This window comes from Rattus norvegicus, chromosome 5, assembly GCF_036323735.1.
Source record: "Rattus norvegicus strain BN/NHsdMcwi chromosome 5, GRCr8, whole genome shotgun sequence".
Classification (NCBI taxonomy): domain Eukaryota; kingdom Metazoa; phylum Chordata; class Mammalia; order Rodentia; family Muridae; genus Rattus; species Rattus norvegicus.
This window is the reverse complement of record NC_086023.1, coordinates 79,178,467-79,202,199: the sequence shown is the minus strand read 5'-3', so window position 1 is coordinate 79,202,199 and position 23,733 is coordinate 79,178,467. Positions and strand designations below refer to the sequence as shown.

The window sequence follows — 23,733 nt, the reverse complement described above, 5'->3', positions numbered from 1 at the left end:
GGGGAGGCTGAACTAAAGTAAACCAGGGAGTGTAAGTTCATACTGATCATAGCATAGACATCCCACAACAGACATCAGGGTGGTGATCATTCAATTGATAAGGAACCAAACACAAGGACTTGAGTGTCATCCCCAAACTCTGTCTTTGTGTTTTGTTTTCTTTTTTCTTTTTTTTTTTTTAAATTTACATTTTATTTCTTTTTTTTTTTTTTCTGGAGCTGGGGACCGAACCCAGGGCCTTGCACTTCCTAGGCAAGTGCTCTACCACTGAGCTAAATCCCCAACCCTGTGTTTTGTTTTCTTAAAGAATGAAAGCTGTGTGTGATGGTGCATGTTTGTAATTCCAGAACCAGGGAGGCAGACACAAGTGATCTCTGGTGCTCACTAGACAGCCAGTCTACCTTTATCAATGAGTCCCAGGCCAGCAGGAAAATCTGTCTTTAAAAAGATAAAGCGGGGCCGGGGAGAGAGATGGCTCAGCAGTTAAGAGCACCAACTGCTCTTCCAGAGGTCCTGAGTTCAATTCCCAGCAACCACATGGTGGCTCACAACCATCTGTAAAGAGATCTGATGCCCTCTTCTGGTGTGTCTGAAGACAGCTATAGTGTACTTAGATATAATAAATGAATAAATCTTTAAAAATAAATAAATAAATAAATCTTGAAAAAAAGAGAGAGAGCAAACGCTCCAACTCAACCAAGCTTAAAAAAAAAAAGATAAAGTGGATAGTGCCTAGGGCTGTCCTCTGGCCTGCACACATGCCCGCTCATGCATATACACCTATACACACACATGTACACATACACGTGCACGCGCACACACACACACACACACACACACAAGTATACACATATACACACTACATTACTGACTAGATCTTTGGAAATTCTCAAGTTAAAAACTTAGACGCGGTGGGTACACTTAGTACCCAGATGTTTTTTGACAAATGGCTGATCCTCACACAGAGGCAAAAAATAAACAAGATGACTCTGGAACATCTTGTAATACCATAAAAATGAAGAAGTGTTCAGTAAGACGTAGTTGGGTACAGTAGTTTATGCCTGTGGTTCCAGGACTCAGGAGCTGAAACAAGGAATCCTTGTGTCCACGAGTTTGAAACCAACCTGGGAAATATTTAGAGACCAAACAAAAATCTAAAACACTCCCACCGATGTTATGTAGCACAGAAGTCAGCTTAAATAGCTCCCACTGGCCAATGGCTAGAGCAATTTGGATATTAAGATAAAATGACATTGGTTCAAAATCAGAGTGTAAAATAAATATCTGTGAATCTGCAATGAAAAAATTAAATATGTACAAAGTCATCGCAAACAAATTAGGTGAATGCTGTTCCTTCAAGGAGCGCTTCCTAGGCAAGCGCTCTACCGCTGAGCTAAATCCCCAACCCCAGATGCCCCATTCCTTAAGCATGAGCTGCTCTTGATGCTGTCCTTTCAGAGAATACACTCTGGATAAAGGATGAAGGAAAAGAAAGAGAGAAAGAAGGGGAGAAAGAAATGAAGGAAGGAAGGAAGGAAGGAAGAAACAAAGAAAGAAAGGAAACAAGGAAGGAAGGGAGAGAGAGAGAGAGAGAGAGAGAGAGAGAGAGAGAGAGAGAGAGAACCACTTTACATAAAGAAAACCATAAACTCTATCTCTATTGGGTGTTCAATCTCAGCCCCAACGAATCACAGTGCTAATACACATCATTTTTATCTTTGTAGTCTTCCTTTCTAATCCGATAATTGTAGGACAAAACCAGCAAATTATAGTTGAAGGAATCTGAATAGTATTGTTCAAAGATGTGGAGGTTTGAAAAACGGATCCTCAGGGGACCTAATAATGTAATTTGCTATGTTAGATAGGATAATAGGTCAGATAAACATTATTAGGTAAAAACTAAGGAACTCTTAGTAACGACTTCAGTAATAACATATCAGAATTATGTAACTTCATTAAATATACTGTCCCAATGTAAGCTACAGTAGCGAAAGTGATATAGGATCTGCATATTTGATATATTTGAAATTTATCTGAAATTCAAAATTGCTTGAAAATTGTTTATTTAAAAATCTTGCCAGCTGTGATGGAGCATGTTAATAATTGTCACATTTGAGAAGTGGGGGAAGAGAGATCAGGAATTTAAGGACAGTGTGAATGGTTCAGGGACATCCAGGCAGAAGAGGTGTATATGGAAAGATACAAGGGTGGAGTAAGAACTCCATGCCCTCTGGGTACACTATCTTCCCAACACCAACATACACTCGGAAACCTGGAGATTCATCAGATTTCTCTATGCAAGAATTTTGTCATAGTGGCTGGACAGAGGACCTAGCTTCAATTCCCAACACCCACATACCTACTGGTTTGCAACTATCTGTAATTCCAGTTCCAGGAGATCCAATGCCTTCTGGCCTCTGAGGGCACCAGGCATGCCAACAGTGCACGGATATCCATGTAGGCAAAACACACACACACACACACACACACACACACACACACACACACACACACACACGCTCCCTTCCCTCCTCTTCTTCCCCCTCCCCCTCCTCCCCCTCCTCCCCCTCCCCCTTCCCCTTCTTTTTTGGTTAGGTGGTTTGGCTTAGTTTGGTTTTCAGAACAAGGTTTCTCTCTGTTACAAAGTCCTGGATGTCTGGATGTCCTGGAGTTCTTTGTGGACCCAGCTGGCCTTGAACTCACAGAGATTCACTTGATTGCCTCCTGAGTATTGGGACTAAAGGTGTGTACCATTACATCAGCTAGAGGTACTAGTTTCAACGACAGGATGTTTAAGGAGAATGGTTCTTTTTAAAAAAAAAAATTATTTATTTAATGTATATGAGTACACTGTAGATGTCTTCAGAAACACCAGAAGAGGGCATCAGATCCCATTACAGATGGCTGTGAACCACCATGTGGTTGTTGGGAATTGAACTCAGGACCTCTGGAAGAGCAGTCAGTGCTCTTAACCGCTGAGCCATCTCTCCAGCCCAAGGGGAATGGTTCTTAAAACATTAGTTTTTATCACTTGGACAGTCCTCTGTTCCAAACTCTAAAGATTTTTCTCTGACTAAAAATAGAAAGGATGATTACATTAAGAAATAGGCAACATAGGGAGTCCTGTGATATAAGATGACAAAAAGACAGGGGACAAAGTCTCCTCCCTCTTTGGAAAAGTGCTTCATGTAGAGACCAGGAATGTCCAAAGCAAGTCTGGCAAGGGCTGGACATTGACCACAGTGAGAGGAGATAACAGCACCTTCAGTGTAGACAGAAGAGTCCTCCGCACCAGGTGCTGTCCACGTGCAGGTGACTGCATTATGGCAGTCACAAGATGAGGAAACAGACATTGTTCATGGTAGTCTCAGGGGAGGAATTTATTAAGGAAACCAGAAGCAAAACACTAGGAAAATACAGTGATAGATTATCTAGAACGGTCTTTCAGAGTAATCTGCTGGGGATACACAAGAAACACTTTGTAGGCACCTCCACCATAATCATGGGGATCTACTCCCTGCGTCCTGTTCCTAATCTCTTCCAAACGCCGATCTGTTTTTCCTCTATTTAATTTCGTCATTTTTGAAAATGCTACAGAAATAGAGTCACACAGTATATAAACTTTTGAAGCGGGTCTTCTTCATTTAGTGAGAAGATCTCACAAGTTTCAATTTTAAGGAATAGACGTCAATAGTTATAATTTTGAAACTGTCATGATAGAAACATTTTGGTAATGACACCCTGAGATTCAACTAGTGGCTGGTATTAATTTTGAACTCCAATGGCATGTACGTTTTTGATTGCTCTGTCTTAAGAAGTCTTACCTGTAAACAGGAGTGCGGGTTAAATGTTAACTAAGCACTGCATAGTAGAGTAGCTTCAGGGGAGCGTTCAAAGGTTATGGGTAAACATAAGGACGAAGGGATGTGCCTCTTATCAGCTAAACAAGGTTCAGGGGGGGACTCCATTAGCAAACCAGAACAAAAACACAGGGGAGATAGTATAAGCTAAATTCTTTAGAACTATCTTTTCAAAGTCTACGGTAACCTGCAGAGGTTATCCTCTTTGGCATGAAGAAGACAGTATAGTATTAAGTGCTTATACCAAAGTCGTGTGTGTAAAATCATTCTGAAAACCCAGAAATTAGAAAAGACCAGGTCTCTTTTATGCTATATAGAGTATGGGAATACCTAAAATCCAGAACATAGGCTTTAAGAAGCAAACTCCATTCTACCCTCTGGCAGTTGTTATTGTTGATGTGTGTGTGTGTGTGTGTGTGTGTGTGTGTGTGTGTGTGTGTGTGTGTGTGCGCAGAGACCAGAGGTTAGCATCAGGAGTTTCAACAATAGCTTTCCACTTTAATATACATAATTTCACTTATTTACTTTTTGGTTTTTCAAGTCAGGGTTTCTCTGTGTTGTCCTGGCTATCTGACTGTCCTGGATACTACTCGCTCTGAAGACCAGGATGGCCTTGGGACGTGCTGGAATTACAACGTTACTATGTCAGGCTGACAGGTTTATTTAATTGTTGAATGCTTTCTCTGCATGTATGTATGTGCACCGTGTGTGTGCTTGGTGCCCTCGGAGGTCAGAAGAGGGCATGGAACACCCTAGAACTGGAATTAGTGACGGTTATGAACCACTGTGCAGGGCCTGGGCGCCGTCCTCCAGAGCAACAAGCGCTCTTAACCACTGGGCCATCTCTCCACCCTCCTCCACTTTTTGTTTTGAGGTCTCTGACTGAGTCTGGAGCTCCAGGATTTGGCTTGATGAGGCCATCCATCATGATTGTGCAGCAGCCCTCTCTCTGACCGAGTCATCCCTCAGCCCCTGTCTACCATTTTGAATCAGAGTGACACTCAAGCTCATAGAGATCACTCCGTAAATTCTTTGACTTTAGGACAAAGGGGCATGGAAAAGAGAACATTTCATCTTGTTTTTGGTTTATAAACTGTTTTCAATGATCTAGGCCTTTGTTAGAAAGCTGGGCTTGTTTAGGAAATAAAGTACAGTTTTGTTAGTTTTATTCGGTGATATAGACTTTTTAGAGTGACTTGGTATGGAGAATGAGGCTCAGGTAGACTGCATGAGTTTTAAAGAGTAACAACTGGGACTGGAGATAGCCTAGTTAATGACGCTTAACTGCTCTTGTAGAGGACCCTATTTTGGTTCTCAGCACCCGAGTCATGTGGATTAGAATGTTAGCTGTAGGGAATCTGATGTCTTCATGTGGCCTCTCCACAGGCACTCCCCACATATGTACATACTAACTAACACATTTTATTTTTATTTTTTATTTTTTTTGTTGTTTTTTTTTTTTTTTTTTCCGGAGCTGGGGACCGAACCCAGGGCCTTGCGCTTCCTAGGCAAGCGCTCTACCACTGAGCTAAATCCCCAACCCCCATAACTAACACATTTTATATACCTAATTTTTTTCTTTCTTTTTTTCCAGAGCTGAGGACCGAACCCAGGGTCTTGCGCTTTCTAGGCAAGCGCTCTACCACTGAGATAAATCCCTAACCCTAATATACTTAATTTTAAAAAAATTTTGGGCATGGTGGTGTAGAACTTGGTATCTCTGTGAGTTCAAGGCCAGCCTGGGCTACAGAGTGAGTTCTAGGACAGTTAGGGCTGTTACACAGAGAAGCCCTGTCTCAAAAAACCCAACATTTGTGATAACTGTTATTTATTTAAAGGTTCAGGGTTAAGAGAGACATGATGTTTTCAGTAATTTTTTTTTAAAAACCTTGTAAACTGGCATATTGTCTTTAAAATTGCCTTCACGGTATTCATCAAACTTGGTGTGCTTATACCTTTTGTTCTGGGATTCTATTTATAATATTCCATTCCTCAGATGTAATCATATGTGGTCATAACTATGAGATGTTCTGTGTGGCATTGTTAATTATTTTGAATAGCTACAAATAATTCAAGCGGCCACTATTTTGGAAAAAAATTAAAATGTGGCACATTAAATTATGAAGCACTATGGAGTATTAAAATAAAGGCAATTAAAATACTGTAATTAAAAATAGTTAACAGTAGGCAAGCATAAGTCCAAGTTCAAGGCCAGCCTGGTCTACAGAGTGAGTTTCAGGACAGCCTGGGGCTATACAGAGATCTCAACCCTGTCCCGAAAAATCCAACCAATGGAAACCAAACACAAAACAAACAAACAAACAAAAAAGGAAACAAAATCTACCTCAAATACAGCAATAGAAACACTTCATCAGCACTTCTCTCTTCCTCCCTTTCTCTCCTCCTCTTCTCTCCCTCTCTTTTCCTGAATGAGTGCTGGGATTAAAGTCATGTGCTATCATCACCTGGTCGGCTGCTTTTCTCTGACATTTTATTATATTTTTCTGTGACCCAGGATGGCCTGGAACATAACACGTAGCTCAAGGTGGCCTTAAATTCGGGTAGGAATTATAGGCACAACTATGTGCCTCTATACCAAGTTGCTATTTTAAAATCCCATATAGCAATGTAGGGTGGAAATGTCTCCAAACATAAGTTAATGTTTAGATTTAACATACGAAATGTTTTTGACATCTTGAAAATGGGAAGTGAAATTTCTTTAAAAAAATGACCTTCTTGAATTACAAACTGGTTATGCTTCTTTTTTAAAAAAATACGTGTCTACTTATTTTAAAGTAGGTAGTCAGGAAAGATAGATTTTAGTTGTTACTTCCTTTGAAATGGTGTGGGCAGGCTCCCTCCTACACTTCAGACTCTGAAGACATGGCTTAAATGGCTCAAATTTCAATGATCTGCGAATTGAAAAAGCACTCTGTTCAGAAGTAGATGTGCTATAAAAGAGGGGGAAAAGCATGTTCTCACGAGTTATACGCATTATATATAGTAAATCGCTGTTTTATGTTTTACATATAACTTGTTTTTGCTCATACCAGAGGAAAAGGCTTTGGTTCAAACAAAAAATTTTCTGGCTGTGAAATTTCAGAGACCTCTCGTTTATTTTCACCTGGAAAAACATCAATCCTTTCCTATAACGCTCCCCCAGCCCCGCCCCGCAGAGGGATGAATAAATAAACTTATAAAATACTGGCAATATGATGGCCATTAAATAGCTATGCGATTAAAGTTTCTTGTAGCATTACACTGTTCGGTAGAAAAGCACTCAGATTAAAACCGTGTAAAAATGAAGATGGACTTCAGTCCAGGGCAGTCTCATTTACTTAATATCTTTCCCAACCACACCTATCCGGCCAGTGCGGGTCTCAGAGGTTGGGCATGGCCCGGCGGACAGGCTACCGTCGCTGCTCTCAGGTTCGGAAAGACCATTGCCCATCCCTGCCCCGTAGCCGTCGCGTGGGTCCCCTGCCGTGCTGCCTGGAGTGTCGCCCGGCAGTAGCAACTTAACGCCGCTTCAAAAGTCCCCTGGGGTCCGGAGGCTTTTCTAGGCAGCAACATTCAGGGCCCTGAGTCTTAGTCCGGGAAGCCGGAAGGCCCGCGGGCTCGCAGGAGGGCGAGTCTCGAAGCGGGAAGCACAAGGCGCGCGTTCCCGCGAACGTAGGCGCGACGCTGGGGGCGGGGGGCGCGCACGCGCGCCGAGGCACGGGCGGGGGGCGGGGCGAAGAGGCGAAGGCGGGAAGAGGGCGCCCTGGAGTCCTGCCGAGTCCCGGGAGGGCGTCGACGCCGAGGGGGCGGGGCCAGGCGAGGCGGGAACGCGCTCGCGGGCTGGGAGGGCGGGGGCGCGGCGCTGGCGAGAGCGTGCCCGGTCCCCGCCCCTGTTTCCCACTCTTCCTTCCACCTCTGACCGGCCGGGCTGCGGAGCGGCTCCGCTCGCAGGTCCCGGGAGCCGCCGCCCGCTTCCTCCGCCCGCGGTGAGCCCGTCAATCCCCGCACAACGCGCTCCTCCATCTGGGCCATGGATGGGTAAGTGCCGGGTGGCCGCTCGGGGGCTGTGCTGGCCTCGTTTCCTCTCGGCGACGCGTCCCACCGAGGCCGGGAGCAGGGCGCGACGCCGGTTAGCGGAGGAGCGGCCCGGGGCTAAGCCCGACGGCAGGGACCTGGGAAGCGCGGGGGTCCGTCCGCCGCGGTCTCTGCTTCCTGCGCGCGGCCCCCCCCGTCACGTCCGCCCCTCGCAGCCTCGGGGCGCGTTCGGGAAGCGGAGTCGAGCCAGGGCCGGGGTGCCTAACCGGACTCCCCACACTTCCTCTCAGAAAATGGTGCGCGGCGCTGGCGGGGGCGGAGGCTGAGGCGGACGCGGCGCTCGGGGAGTTGCTGTTTACCGGTGGGGTGGGGCGCGCGGCGGAGCTTTCCCCGGCGGCGGGCCGGGGCGAGCGGCGACAGCCGTCTGGGCGGCGACCGGGTCTCGAACTGCGGTCCCCCGCGGGTCTCGGGACCGGCGGGGTCTCCTGACTTGGGCTTTGAGATACGTTAACCACTTCTAAATACCTAGCGTCTGCACTTTATTACCGGGGACGCTTCCTCTTCGTTCCCCACCCCTAAGAAACTTCGTGAATTCGCCTCGGGCGATGTTAGATATTGTGTAAGTGCAGATTTCCGGGCGCTTTCAACTGCTCGGTTTAAATGGGGTCTATGACTAAAAGAAAAAAAAAAAAAGATTTACAATCACCTTTTCCGAGCTGGTAATTTCTCTGGGAACATGGGACGGGACCTGATGTATTTTAATAAAAGCGTGAATTGAGGGATTTTAATAAATTGAGGGTCATATAATCAAGATTAAAAAAACCCTCCAAGTCAATTAGAGAACCTACCTTTTATTTATTTACATCTTTGTCGTTTGAGTTGTTCCTTAACCCTTCTCCCCCGCCGACTTTTGTTGACAGGACTTCTATAAACTGCGGAATGGTGGAGCATATAACTTGTTTGAAAAGTAAAATCCATTTAGCAGGTTGCCGCGTAGTTGATCATAGCATGCTACGTGTTTACGTGAGGACACTAGAATAAAACAATTTTTAACCTCGTTAGGTTTCGTTTTTCTTAATTTCACAATTTTGTGATATATGGATTATCTCATCTGAATGCAGATTGCACACTGCTGTGGATATCAAAGTTCGATTTTAGATTTGATTTATGGTTGTGATGCTCTTTAAAGTATTTTTATTTAGTGGGAGCTTCTTTGCGAACGCTTCTCCTTGAGAATTGGCTCCTCCTTACCTGACTGATTCATTTTACGTGTGAAATCATTTTCAGTGATTTATGCCATAAATGCCATTATATCAGTTCAGGAAGGACGGTGAAGTGTTCGTCTTCAGAAGGTTCAACTTCGGGTTTGGGGAAACAAGTTAGCTTTTTGTGTCATGAGATTTAGTTAAAGGGCTTGCTTGACTTTTGCTTCTTCACTGTGAAGTGCAAGCTCCTCCCCCACAGTGCACTGGTTGAGGGTGGGGAAAAGGGTGAGTAGGAATGTTCAACCTTAATTCAGCATCTATGTGTTTATCTGATCCAAAACATTAGTTGCATAGGTTTTAGTCATCATTTGCTACTTACTACATACACCTTGTTAAAAAGTACCTTTTTAGTTGGCTATCAAAGTAATATGTTTTATTATAGTTCACGCACAACACACATACCATCTCATTTTGTTCATATTTACTCTTCTGCTCTCGCCTTCCCAAACTTACTTTTGTTAATAGTTTGTAAGCACTTTGCCTTGCTTGTGGTGTTAAAGCTAAGAAGACAGTGATGCAGATAGAGCATTCAAATGAGGAAATGCTTGTTTTGTCCACCAGGACCGATAAAGATAAGATTACACACTTTTTAAAGTATAACTTATCAGTTTTTATCAGGTTTACATTTCAGAAAAATGAATGCAGTTTTCAAAACTCTACTAGGGAAAAAAGGAATGGTTATTATTTAAAACAATGAAGTTTGTACCACTTGATGCAAAAACAGGTTTGCATACCTTTAGGAAATTATGACTATTGATTAGTAACCTAATACAGAATTTGTATTATAAAGGAACTATGGAGATAAACTGCTAACTGAAGATGTAGGAGAGATCAGCTTTTGTATAGATTGACTGTATAGGGGTTTTTACACATAATCTTATGGAGTGTGGCTTTTAATATAGTGAACTATGCCCTAGGCAAGCTTATTAAATTTCATTTTCCCACAGCTTGCAAAAAGCCCATTTCCTTTATTCTGAGTAGTTAAAAAAAAAAAACCCACTAGCCAACATATTTTTAGTTCCTCCTCGAATTCCAGCTCTCTGCCTGCCTCCTCCCCCCACTGTGTGTGTGTGTGTGTCTGTCTGTCTGTATATGTTTGTTCATGTTCATTTCTACCTAGGAGGAGGAGTACTTTTGTACTCAAAACAATATTGATGGATAACATTTTTTAAATAGCAAATTTAAAATTCGGCATGTAGAAATTGACTTTTATATTTATTCTAGCTCTGGAAGATTTTTTTTTTGTGAGTTTTGGGGGGGCGATAAGATGCAGATTTACAAGATACGTTTGGTGCCTGTAAAATCCAAGCCCAGGTTTGTTTTATTGAGGCTGTAGGGTGTGATCACTTCTATCAGTGACTTACGAGGATGAGCTTTGGTGATTTTAGTTTTGGTTGGATTTGTCAAAGTGAGATAAACTCATGCTTATTGTATCAAAGCAGAACTGTTCTACACACACACACACACACACACACACACACACACACACACGAGAGAATACTTTATGTCTTGCATTGATGTTGAAGCTTTGCCTTTGAACTCTGCTGTTGCTACACTGTCCATTGATTTTTCTTTATTAACATTTCCCAGTTCATTTTTCATTATTTGTTATTATAATGCCTTTTCTTTTTCTTTAATCTTATCTGTCTTTTAAAACTTGTTCTCTAACTTTGTTTTCCATTTTCTCTTTTTACTTTTTCCATACAGTGTTGTTACAGATCTTATAGCAGTCGGTTTAAAGGTAGGAATCTTTTACTATCCTTTCATAGTTTTTATGTTTTAATTTTGACATTTCTCCCTTAGAGGTGAAATGATTTCACCTGTTCATAAAATTGTCTTTTGTTCTGTGTGATAATAGCCTTTTACTTTCACCCCCACCATAAGTAGGCCTGTGGATTTTATGCACCTTTCAGGAGGAACTATAGTATTATGTATGGAAAATTAAAACCACCCAAAGTATAAATTAACAAATTTTTTTTTTTTGGGTGGGAGAGTTTTGTTTTTGTAGTTATAATAATCACAGACTGATTTTAAAAAAAAATCTTCCTTTATGGCTGCAATAAAGTAACAATAGCTGATTTTTTTTTTACTGCCAATGATATGCCATGTGTTTTACATGTATGCACACCAATCATTATAGCATTCCTTCAGGATGGGTAATTACTATTCTTATTTCAGAGATGAAAAAGCAGGTTGAGAAAGTTTGTCCAAGGTGTTAAAGTACTTGTCTTCCTGTTCTGTTTTCAAAACCTTACCCTTTTGTTGTTGCTACACCTTGTTGCTAGCAATGAGGTCTATCTTAAACGTGAATATCTGGAGAACTTAATATGTCTCATGTGTAGTAATGGTTTTTCCAAGTTACAAGTCTATAGTTACATCAGAGTCTTCTCATTATTGGATAAAAAAATACAAATCAAGAAAACAATGCTCCTCAAAGTGAGGGTTTAAAAATATAATTTGTCTTGGGGCTGGAGAGGCGGCCAGCAGTACTTACTGCTCTTCAGATGACCTGGGTTCTGTTCCCAGGGTATATGGTGGCTCACAACTACCTGTACCTTCAGTTGCAAGGGCGTCAGATGCGTTTTTCTGACCTCTCAGTTCACATACATACTCAGGCATGTACATATACATGAAATTTAAAGACAATAAAATCATAAAAGATAACTGTCATGAAGTTTGATATTTGATACTGAGTTGGGAATGCAGTTCAATAGGCCACACAGTGCAGATTCCTTTATCCTTGGCTCTGTTTTAAGTAAACTAGGTTTATTTATATAGGATGATCACAGTCTAGTCTGTCAGAGTTAGCACACATTCCACCACTGTACCCTGACTATGTTTTGTTAGTTAATTCTGTTTTTGTTTCTTTACACTTACAGGATCTGATGGTAATGCTTGTATTCTGTGATTTCTCAAGAAATAAGTGTAACAGGAAGTTAAAAGAATGGGATGTCTAAGACTAGCATAATTGAGAACTATTGCACTGTCTTTGGAGGTTAGGTAGAGTTGACCTGCTTTGGCAAGCTCTAAGTATGTTTATGAGTAGGAAATTAATGCAGGCAGCCTTTTCTGGAACTGCCTCCTTCCATATGTTGTCAGCTTCTTAAGAATAATATGCAGAGATTAGATATTAAGGCTTCAACTGTGTGTCTGAAGGTGCTTGGTAGAAGGGATATTTAAATGAATTGTTTTGATCTTTAAAGAAGATGTGTTTTGTGTTTCTAGCTTTTTCTCTGAGATGTAAATAACAACAGACACTTTAAAAAGTTACCACTTGGGGTTGGGGATTTAGCTCAGTGGTAGAGCGCTTACCTAGCAAGCACAAGGCCCTGGGTTTGGTCCCCAGCTCCCGAAAAAAAAAAAAAAGAAAGAAAAAAAAAGTTACCATGTTAAGGTTAAAGAGTTAGGCTTATTTTATTATGGTGAAACTCATCCATTATAAATGGAAGAAAATTTAAATGTTATGTTTAGGAACCAGATGTGAATACAAGGTTTGGTTTTCTGTTTGTATCTTTTGAAGTAAACACTTTGAAAACAACACCTCTGAAGAGATGACATGTTGACTAGCTGATTCAGTAGGCAGCCTATATTAATATATTTATTTATGTTATAAAATATGTATATTATATATATTCAGCATCTATATATTGAAATACTAGAATCATGGTATAAAAATATTCATTATGTACTTCTGGCAAGATTGTTCTTTCTTTGATCTCACCAAGGAAGTTTAGTTATTACCAAATAATGAATCAGTAAAACTTGCATTTCATCCAGAATATATAAAAAATAAGTCAATATTTGTTTTCTTTGTTTGCTGTCTGAATACAACAATATAATTAATGGCTTTAATTAGTAGCGATAATGGAATTTAGGCTGTGTTCTCTAATTTTACTTTCCTGGATTAAAAGGATATTTATTTAAAATTAGTTAAAACTTATTTTATGTGTATGAGTGTTTTTCCTGCATATATGTTATATGTGTGTCTGGTGTTTATGGAGGGCCATCTGGAACTGTAGTTAAGGATGGTTGTAAGCTACTGTTTGGGAGCTGGGATCTGAACCTGGGATATCTACAAGAGCAGGAAGTGCTCTCTCCAGCTCCAAAATGTTATTAAGATTTTGTAAAAGATAACATAAAATACTTTAAATTTGAAAGTAATTATTTTAACAAAGGGAAACTGAGTTGCTTTTAATGTGATTTATGATGTGTCGCAAAAGACTTTTTTTTTTTTTTTTGAAAAGTTAAAAATTCCTTAATTTTTTATTCCTGGTACCACTACCACAATTTACAGGGCAATATACCTGATGTAATGAAAAGAAAAAGAAAAAGACAAAGCTACAACAGATAAAAGACCTCAGGAATGTACATCTAATTGACACTACATTGCATTAATCGATAGCTGCACTTTTGCAAACTGTGGCTATGACAGTCCTGAACAAGAAGGGCTTCCTGTTTAAGCTGCAGTGACTTTTCTGACTATGGATCATCGTTCCTTCTGTGGCAGATTTTTACAGTTCCTCTAATGCATTTAGGACGACTGTCTCAAAGTAACCTGCAGCTTTCCTGACAACTCCTCGCTCTCTCTCCTGCTAAGAACTGTAGCCGTTTGTTTGTTTTATTTTAAAACCTTCTGCTACCATATCCACCACTTCCACTTCCAGATCCATAGCCACCACCATAGGGACTGCCTGAGCTTCTTCCACCAAAACTGCCCCCCTTCATGGGTCCATAATTAGATTGTTGCTGTCCACTATAATTTCCAAAGTCATTATAGTTCCCACCACCACCATAGTTACCTCCACCAAAATTTCCTCCTTCATTGTAACCATCATATCCTCCTGCTCCACCACCATATCCACCACCTTGGTTTCCATATCCTGGTCCACCACCTCCATAACCTCCTCTACTACTGTAACCAGGACCACCACCATAGTTGCCACCATCACCTCCAAATCCATTATATCCACCATCACCACCTCCATAACTGCCTCTGCTGCCACCACCTCCACCACCATAGCCTCCTCTTCCACCAAAGTTTCCTCCACGCCCAAAGTTTCCTCCGCCACCACCAAAGTTTCCTCCATGTCCCATAAAGTTGCCAGATCCACCTCCACAACCTCTCTGTGATCCAGCAGACTGCATCTCTTGTTTAGAAAGGGCCTTTTTCACTTCACAATTATGCCCATTAATAGTGTGGTATTTCTGAACAACAATTTTATCAACTGTGTCATGATCATCAAAAGTTACAAAAGCAAATCCTCTCTTTTTCCCACTCTGCCTATCTTCCATAACTTCTATGGTTTCAATCTTGCCATACTTTTCAAAGTAGTCTCTCAGATTATATTCTCCTGTATCCTCTTTAATACCACCAACAAAAATCTTCTTCACCGTTAAATGGGCACCAGGCTTTACAGAATCCTCTCTAGAAACAGCTCTCTTTGGTTCCACCACACGTCCATCAACCTTGTGTGGCCGAGCACACATTGCAGCATCCACCTCTTCGACACGAGTAGGTCACAAAACCAAAGCCTCTGGAACGTTTTGTTTGAGGATCTCTCATTACCACACAGTCTGTAAGTGTGCCCCATTTCTCAAAATGTTCTCTCTTTTTTTTAAAAATATTTTATTTATTTATTTATTTATTTATTTATTTATTTATTTATTTATTTTGGAGCTGAGTATTTATTTTATTTATATATGTACACTGTAGCTGTCTTCAGACACCAGAAGAGGGCATCAGATCTCGTTACAGATGGTTGTGAGCCACCATGTGGTTGCTGGGATTTGAACTCAGGACCTCGGGAAGAGCAGTCGGTGCTCTTAACCTCTGAGCCATCTCTCCAGCCCTCAAAATGTTCTCTTAAGCTATCATCTGTGGTTTCAAAGCTCAGACCACCAATAAACAGCTTCCTCAGCTGCTCTGGTTCCTTTGGATCGTGGCCCTCCATTTTGAGACCGGACTCGCCTCTTCCAACTCGAGTTCAATATCCGCAAAAGACATTTTTGAGGCTCTCTTTACTGTTGTTTCCAGTGTCTGATTGTTATAAACTCAAAAAAGTTTGCTAAATGAATGAATGAATGAATGCCAAATCGTAACAATGATGTGGCAAACATTCTGGAAACCAAGCTTTTTGATACTGCTGGTATACACTTAGTGAAAAAGAATTCCTTTTTTAGATTGAAATTGTATTGAAGACATGTATACATTTTCAGCTGTTTTAGGATTCATATCATGATATGCACCTTGAGTCTTCTTTGTGGGTTATTATAACTTCTTTTGAGGGGCTTTGAGACAGGGTTTCTCTAAGAAACCTTGGCTGTCGTGGAACTTACTCTGTAGACCAGTCTGGCCTTGAATTTGAGCATCTGCCTGCCTCTGTGTCCCAAGTGCTGGGATTAAAGTCATGCACCACCATTGCCTGGCTTGGAGTATTAATTTAAAAAATGTGTGTGTGTGTGTGTGTGTGTGTGTGTGTGTGTAATGTATATGAGTGTTCTGTCTGCATGTATATCTGCAGGCCAGAAGAGGGCATCAGATCTCATTACAGATGGTAATGTGGTTGCTGGAAATTGAACTCAGGACCTCTGGAAGAGTAGCCAATGCTCTTAACCACTGAACCATCTCTCCAGCCCGGGGTATTACTCTTTTAACATTGCCCAAATTAAAAAATTAGCTTTGGGAACTCATTGTGAAATATTTTTTCATTTTTGAGTTGTTGAGATGGTCTTGTTAGGTTAACCAAGCTGGACTTAAACCTGCTTCAGTCTCCGAATGTCTAGGGTCACAGGTATGCACTACCATGACTAGCTATCTGTGTGTGTGTGTGTGTGTGTGTGTGTGTGTGTGTATTACATGTCTATGTGTGTGTAAGACACACACACACACACCACTCATCATTGACTCATTGAGAAACAATGAGCAGTGAGTTCTTTTAAATGAAGACAGTCTGGTGATAGAGTGCTATGGCATTCATTTTAGAGATTTACTGTACCTCATAAATCAGTGATAGCATTCTGGGTAATGGCCTTTTTTGTGTGCCAAAGTGCATTTTAAACTTCAAGCTTATGCATTCAGTAGTATTAGCTGGCTACTACTCAAAATCTCAAAGCCACATTTCCTATATTCCTGTTTATCTATATTCCTGTTTATTTTGGTCTTCCATAACTATCATAGTCTTTTCTATTTTTAGTGGGTAGTTGAGAATAGGAAAACATGTTTAGAAAGGACTATAATTGGCTTCCAATAATTGTCATGTCTGCTATGTAGAATAGAACCACACCATATCGAAATTAATTTTGAAGGCCAGTTTCCTTCATGCAAGACATTGGGGGTTGTTAACAAGCAGCAGCCTATGGGCACATCTGGCTTGCCACCTGTTTCTCTAAGTAGTTTTATTGGGACATAGCCATGCTTATTTATGTCTATATTGTCTATGATTGCTTTCACATTATATTAACAGAGCTGAATAGTGGTCATAGTCTGCAAAGGATAATGTATTCACCTCCTGGCCCTTTACAGAAAAAGTTTGCTTACTGTTATGCTTCACTATTGGAAATATGGAAGACCTTGGCTACATCTTTTTTAAATGAAGTGTTGTTTTTATAGAATGCAATTCAATAAAGTTGGACAAATTTTAACACTTTAATCAAAACAATAGAATGTAGCTTGAGAAAGATCCCTGTTTATCTCTTTCCTGACAGTCTAGGCAACTGTTCTGATTTTCATTAACATAGATTAGTTTTACCTGTTTCATATGAACAGAACCAATTAATAAAGGCTCTCTTGTGTGGCAGTTTTATTTAGCAAAATGAATTTTAGACCTACTGTGTTGTACTATGTGTAGTAGTAGTTCATCCTTTTATTTCTGTTTCATATTGTGTCTTAAATTCTGTTCTCATGTTGATGGGCACTTGAGTTCTTTCCAGCTTGGGAATATTACAAATAAAGTTTCTGTGAACGTGTGTGTGTGTGTGTGTGTGTGTGTGTGTGTGTGTGTGTGTGTGTCTTTTATTTTTAAATTTTATTTATAGATGCATGCTCTCTCTGTCTGCATTTATGCCTGCATGGCAGAAGAGAGCAATAAATCCCATTACAGACGGTTATGAGGCATCATGTGGTTGCTGGGAATTGAACTCAGAACCTCTGGAAGAACAGCCAGTCCACTTAACTAGTGAGCCACTTCTCTGTCCCTGTTTAGTCTACTGTTGTATACCTATCTTCTAAGCCCAGGAGTGGAAGTGCAGGATGATAGGACATGCAGATTTATCAGAAACTGTTCAATATTGTTCGGATCTTGAATGTTCCTCAAAGATCTGTATGTTAAAGGCTCAGTCTGTAGGGTAGCATTTTGGGGAATTCATAGAACCTTTTAGTAGGTTTAGTTTCCTGGGAAGGTTTTAGGTTTCCATGCGATTGTGGGATATTGGCACTTCCCTCTTTCCCTTTGCTTTCTGAACTTCAGGTGAATTGTTTGTCTATCATTCACAGTGCCTTGTCTACCTGGCCTTCTTACAGCAGCATATCTGCTTGATCTTAGACTGGCATCCCCAGAACTAGGAGCTGAACAGACTCTTCTCTTATAAGTTAGTCGTCTCAAGTATTTCAGTATAATGATGGGAGAGCCTACTCTGAACTGTTGAACCATTTTCTAAAGTGTATGCACTTTACACAGTCTGCTTCAAGCCCACATCTGTGGTCATATGACCTTGAATATGCCTGGTCTTCCAGTCTCATCTGAATTAGAACTCAGGTGCTTTTTCACCCTTTGCAACCCTTGGTGCTGTTTTTTACTTTTAGGTATCTAAAGGGTGTAGCTGAATGGCTAGTATCAGTAATATTTTATTGATTCGATGACTGGTACTGATATTTTTTTTTAAAGAGTTATTCATCTATTATATACAAATACACTGTAGCTGTCTTCAGATACACCAGAAGAGGGCATCGGATCTCTTTACAGATGGTTGTGAGCCACCATATGGTTGCTGGGAATTAAACTCGGGACCTCTGGGAAAGCAGTCGGGTGCTCTTAACCGCTGAGCCATCTCTCCAGCCCGTGGTACTGATATTTATCAATATCCTATGTACTGTCTAGCCGTTCACTTTTGGAGGGGGGATTCTGTGAAGCCCTTTGTTGTTGTTTTTTGTTGTTGTTGTTGTTGTTGTTTTGAGACAGGGTTTCTCTTAGTAGCCCTGGCTGTCCTAGAACTTACTCAGTAAGCCAGGCTGGCCTCAGGCTCAGAGACCTACCTGCTTCTGCCTCCCAAGTGCTGAAATTATAGGCATATGCCATCACTGTCTGGCTTTTTAACACTATTCTTTATTCTAGTGTAGTATCTTCTCTCGTAACAAATATATCTAGTGACGCTCACTCAACCTTCATAAGGCTGTGTGCAACCCTTTAATATAGTTCTCGTGTTGTAGTGACCCCAACCATAACATTTTTTTTTCATTGCTACTTTATAACTATAATTTTGCCTTTGTTATGAATTATAAAGTAAATATTGGTGTTTTCTGATAGTCTTAGGCAGCTCCTGTGAAAGGGTAGTTTGACCTCCAAAGGAGTTTTGACAACATATTGAGAACGACTGTCCTAGAGTTGTGAGGCACCATATGGATACTGAGAGTTGAACCTCAGAGTAACAACTGCTCAATCCCTGAATCTTTCCAGGCCATCTGTTGGTTAAGTCTTTACTTTTTTCTTTTCCTTCCTGTCCCCTTCTCCGCCCTTCTTTATTTCCAGACCAGGCTGGTCTCTGCCTGCCTCTGCCTCCTTAGTGTTGTGATTAAATGTATGCACCACAACCACCCACCTCTTCAGTGTTTCTTAAAGACACTAACTTAAACAAATGACATTTTTTATATGCTTGCTTACGTAATTGTGTGTGCATAAACCACAGCATATGAGTGGAGGTCAGAAAGCATCTTGGTGGAGTTGGTCTCACCTTCCTCTCTTGTGAGTTCAGAGGACCAAACTCCAGGTTGTTAAGCTTAGTGACCAGAACCTTTCCCATTGAGAAGTTTCATCAGTCCCCAAAATACAGCTATTTTGTTTGCTTTTGTTGTTGCTTTGAGTCAAGGTCTTTATGTAACCTTGGCTGTCCTGGAACTCATTTGTTTTCTTAAAGTGTGTTCTCATTATCTTTTTAAATTTATCTTTTGAGACAGGTCTCACAATATCTTTGTGAAGTCCTGGCATTCTGGAACTCTGTGTAGACCAGACTGGCCTCAAATTCAGGTCTGCTTCCTTCTGCCTCTCAAGTGTTGGAGTTATGATAAGCACCTTCACACTCCACAGATTCTGATGATCTTTTATTTGAAGTAAGTAGATTGACCGATCACATTAGCGTACTTGAACGAATATATTAGTTACTTTCTTGTTGCCGGGACCTTGAGGAAGAGAGAAAGGTTTACACTGGCGCATGTTTGAGAGTACAGACCTTCACTGTAGGAAGGGCATGGAGGCAGGAGCTTGAGGTCAGGTCACATAGTCAGGAAGCAGAAAGGTACATGTTGGTGCTCAGCTGGCTTTCTTGTTTTTCTCTTTTCTTCAGTCTGAGATCCCAGCACCTGAGATGATTCCAATCATAATTAGGATATTTCTTCACCTGAGTTAAGCTCCTGGACACACCTTTCTACGTGCACTAAAATGTGTATTCTAGGTGCTTTCAAATCTGGACAGATTGACAGTGTACATCAACTCACATCTGCCATCTTCCTAACTTTTTGCTCATTGTACTTGTTCTTGGTTTCTTCTGATTTTTGTTTTGCTTTTGAAATGAAATATTGCTAAGTTTCAGGCTGGTCTCCAACTTCAAATGTTCCCATATTAGCCTTAGGAGTAGCTGGAGTTACAGAAATTCTCACTACATCTAGTCCCTTCTTCTGTGTTAGTTGAACATATATTTGATTCAAATTTTTTCACTTAGCATATTAGTTATGTATTATGTAAACATTTTCTTTGTAAGTTGCTTTGTAGTTAGCATATGTAGTTATAACTCATAAGTACACTATCCAAAATCACTATATTACTTCATGTGTACTGTAGGTAGAATAAACCAGCAGTCTCAGTTCTTTTCTGTCACTTATAACCTCACTACCCTTCATTTTTCTTTTTTTCTTTCTTTTTTTTTTTTTTCGGAGCTGGGGACCGAACCCAGGGCCTTGCGCTTGCTAGGCAAGCGCTCTACCACTGAGCCAAATCCCCAACCCCACCCTTTATTTTTCTTAAGCATGTGCATTATCATCTTATACTTTAGAGCAGCTATTATGTAGATATACCATAATTATTTTTTGTGTACATGTCTTAGTGTAAGTTTGTGTACCACATATGTGCAGGAGTTTGTGGAGATCAGAAGAAGGTGGTGGACCCCTTGGAACTGGAATTACAGGCTGTTGTGAGTTGCCATGTGTATACCGGGAACAGAACCCAGGTCCTCTGCAAGAGAAATAAACATTCTTAATCACTGAGCCATCTTTTCACCCTGATAGCTCAATTAAATTAAAAGATTTTATTTTATTATTATTGATTTCTTTCATGTAGATCCAACTTCCTGTCCAATAATCAGAATGAACTTCTGCTTCCTCATATAGCTTCTTTTAACTTACAGAAATCCCACTAACATTAGAGTCTCTTAGTTTTGGTACATCAAATCCTACTTGGTTGTGTGGAGGCATTGTTAGGGATTGAACTTAGAGGGCCTTGGATATTCTGTAGATGGGCTATGTATACTCCCAGCTCCTGGCATATTTAGTTCTTTATTGTGAAAGGTACTTTCTGTACTAAAAATTTGGCATTGGCTCTTTCCTCCCTTTCTCTAACACTTGACGTATTTCAGTCTTTTTATTATGCTTCTGATGAAACCTTGTAATTGTTACTCTTAATGCTCTGTACATATAGATTTATCAATCACTCTTATTTCTCCTTCCTCAAAGGTTTTCTTTGTCTTGTTTTTCATAGTTTGAACAATATACTGAAGTATAAGTTTAATTTTGGTATTTATGTACATCGGTAATCTCTTAGCTTCCTGGAGCTGTAATTTGTAGTTTGATATAACTCACTAATTATGGAAAGTTGCAAGTCTTTGTTCCTTTCTGTCTCCCTCCCTTCCTCCCTCCCTCCCTCCCCCCCCCCCCCCGCCTTGTGTGTAGGTGTGCGTCTTGTTATATTACATGTTATGGTCTCAAAATGGCTCTTGGGTCCTTCTATTTTAGTTTCCCCTGTAGCCAGGTATATAGAATGTACTAATGAGGCCTATTGCTAACCTTTTTTCATTGTTACATTTTTAAAACTATTTTAAAAAAAATTTGAGGTTAAATTACATCACTGTTTCCTCCCTCTAGCCTTTTCCATGCATCCCCATTATACATTCGCATGTATATACACACACATTGTTTTTTCCCCTTTTGAACATTTTAGCTTTTGTCTCTGTTACTTATTTGAAATTGCCACACATTATTGGATGTTCTGGGGTTTTGTTGTTTATTTTCTCTGAGCATTTCAGTTTGGGAAGTTTCTACTGAAATCTTTTTCTTTAGCCTCTGCAATACTGGGTCTGAGCAGGTATTCTAGAACTGAGCTTGTACCTACAGCCCCTACTGACATACCTTCAAGTTGATTTCTTTCTTCAGTAATCTCTAGTCTTTTAGTTAACCCATCACAGATTTATTTATTTTTGTTACATTCGTATCTGTTTATATACACCATTACATCTAGTTTTAAAGGTTTTTGTCCTAGCTGGACATAGTGGTGCCTTTAATTCCAGCACTGGGGAGGCAAAAGGCAGGTACCCTGTTTCAGAAACAAAAAACCCGAAGGACTTATCCTGCATGATTCTGTTCAGGGGTTTAATGCCTGTCTATGTTTATATTTATTTACCTCCTAAAGTGACTTTTACTTAATGGAAAGCCAGATATATCAGAACAGAAATTTAGAGGCAAAAGGTCCTTAGTGGGATGAGTTCTTTGCTAATATGCCTAGGTGTTGGGTTGGGTTTGGTATTTGCTTTAGTGACCAAAGCTTTAGTCTCCCCAATGTTCTTATTTGAGTTTTTTATTTAAAGACTGACCCTGCAGCTCTTTCTGCTGTAATCCATTGCTGTTACAGTGGAACCCTGTGACATGGTAAGATTTTAAGGGGATACATTCTGTATATCTTTAGATTTCAGCTTTTAATGGACATACATCCTTGTCCTGTTCCCCACATCCCATAGGTGAGCCAGGAAGGCTAGCAGGGGATAGAGTTTGAGGAAATGCCCTTCTTTGGATAGAGTAAAGTAGTTTCCACATCAGTGTAGGAATGTGTTAGTCAGCGGTCTCTAAAGGAACAGAACTGATAGAATGAATATATATGCAATATGTGAATTTATTCAGTTGGCTTACAGGTATGGACTAGGTAGTCCAACAATGGCCGTAACATGGCAGATAGTTGTTTAGTCCAGAAGGCTAGGAGGTGTCCCTGCAGTCCCAATTTGGTGCTTGGTATTGGGGGTAGGGTGGGGTAGATTCCTAGAGCTGCTGGCTTTTATTCTATGTTGGATTTAATACTGGGCATAGAAACAGGATAGATGAATTTATCAGCAAGGGCGAGCAGTCAGAAGAAAACTGTTCTGGCCCAGTTGGTAGGTCTTCCAGCTTCGGTTCTGTTTAAGAAAAACCCCTCAGAGAAGAGCCTACCAGCTTGATTTTTTTTTTTTTTTAGATAAATATTCTAGGACCGGGTGTGGTGACATGTTTTTTTTTTTTTTTTTTTTTTTTCGGAGCTGGGGACCGAACCCAGGGCCTTGCGAAGCGCTCTACCACTGAGCTAAATCCCCAACCCCGTGACATGTCTTTTTATTTTATTTTTTTTTTTTTTTTGGTTCTTTTTTTCAGAGCTGGGGACCGAACCCAGGGCCTTGCGCTTCCTAGGCAAGCGCTCTACCACTGAGCTAAATCCCCAACCCCGACATGTCTTTTTAATCCTAGCACTTGGGTGGCAGAGGCAGGAGGATCTCAGAGTTTAGGGACAGTTTCATCTCCATAGAGAATTTCAGGACAGCTAAGCCTAATGGTGAAACCCTGAATTTAAAAACAAAAAACAAAACAAAAGCTTGTATTCTGGGGATGTAAAGGAAGATTTTCTCATTTGTTTGTTGAAAAAAATTCCTAGGCTGAATTGTTGGGCACCATTGTTTGAAATTAATTTACCACATGTGAGTTGGGTTATTTCTGCTCTACTTGTGCCTTCTTATGTTATTATCACATCCTCCTAAATTTGAGGGACTGTTATAAGAATAGTACAAATAATGTGTATATCCTTTACCCATTTAGTTAATTTAAAAGTTTATTCCTGCGATAAGGTGGGTATGTGAAGGTCAGAGGACAGCGCTGTTGAGTCAGTTGTCTTCCTCCACCCCTGCTTGGGTTCCGAGGACGGCGGCGCTCAGGCTTGCATCCTTGAGTGGCGCTCACCTTTACTTGCTGAGCCAGCACCTTTTAGTGAACATTTCCCACTTGTTCTCATTCCCCGTTCTGTGTCTTTCTCTCTTAGCTTGTTAAGGTGATTGCTGATCTTTTCAACTGTAAAGCTTTA

At 40.7% G+C, this 23,733-nt stretch overlaps 1 protein-coding gene and 1 pseudogene across 5 annotated transcripts in view; one reads left to right on the top strand and one right to left on the bottom strand.

Annotated features, from left to right (window-relative positions):
• The first annotated feature begins 7,666 nt into the window (after nt 1-7,666).
• The window catches only part of Ptbp3 (polypyrimidine tract binding protein 3), an 86,158-nt gene continuing 70,091 nt past the window's right edge, over nt 7,667-23,733 (top strand). Inside the window, exons 1-2 of one of the 5 annotated variants that reach the window (XM_006238207.5) lie at nt 7,667-7,898; nt 10,868-10,901. In XM_006238207.5, coding sequence (XP_006238269.3) covers nt 7,891-7,898; nt 10,868-10,901 — 42 coding nt within the window. In that variant the 5' untranslated portion in view covers nt 7,667-7,890. 5 annotated transcript variants of the gene reach the window in all.
• Nucleotides 11,282-15,170, bottom strand: Hnrnpa1-ps39 (heterogeneous nuclear ribonucleoprotein A1, pseudogene 39; annotated as a pseudogene).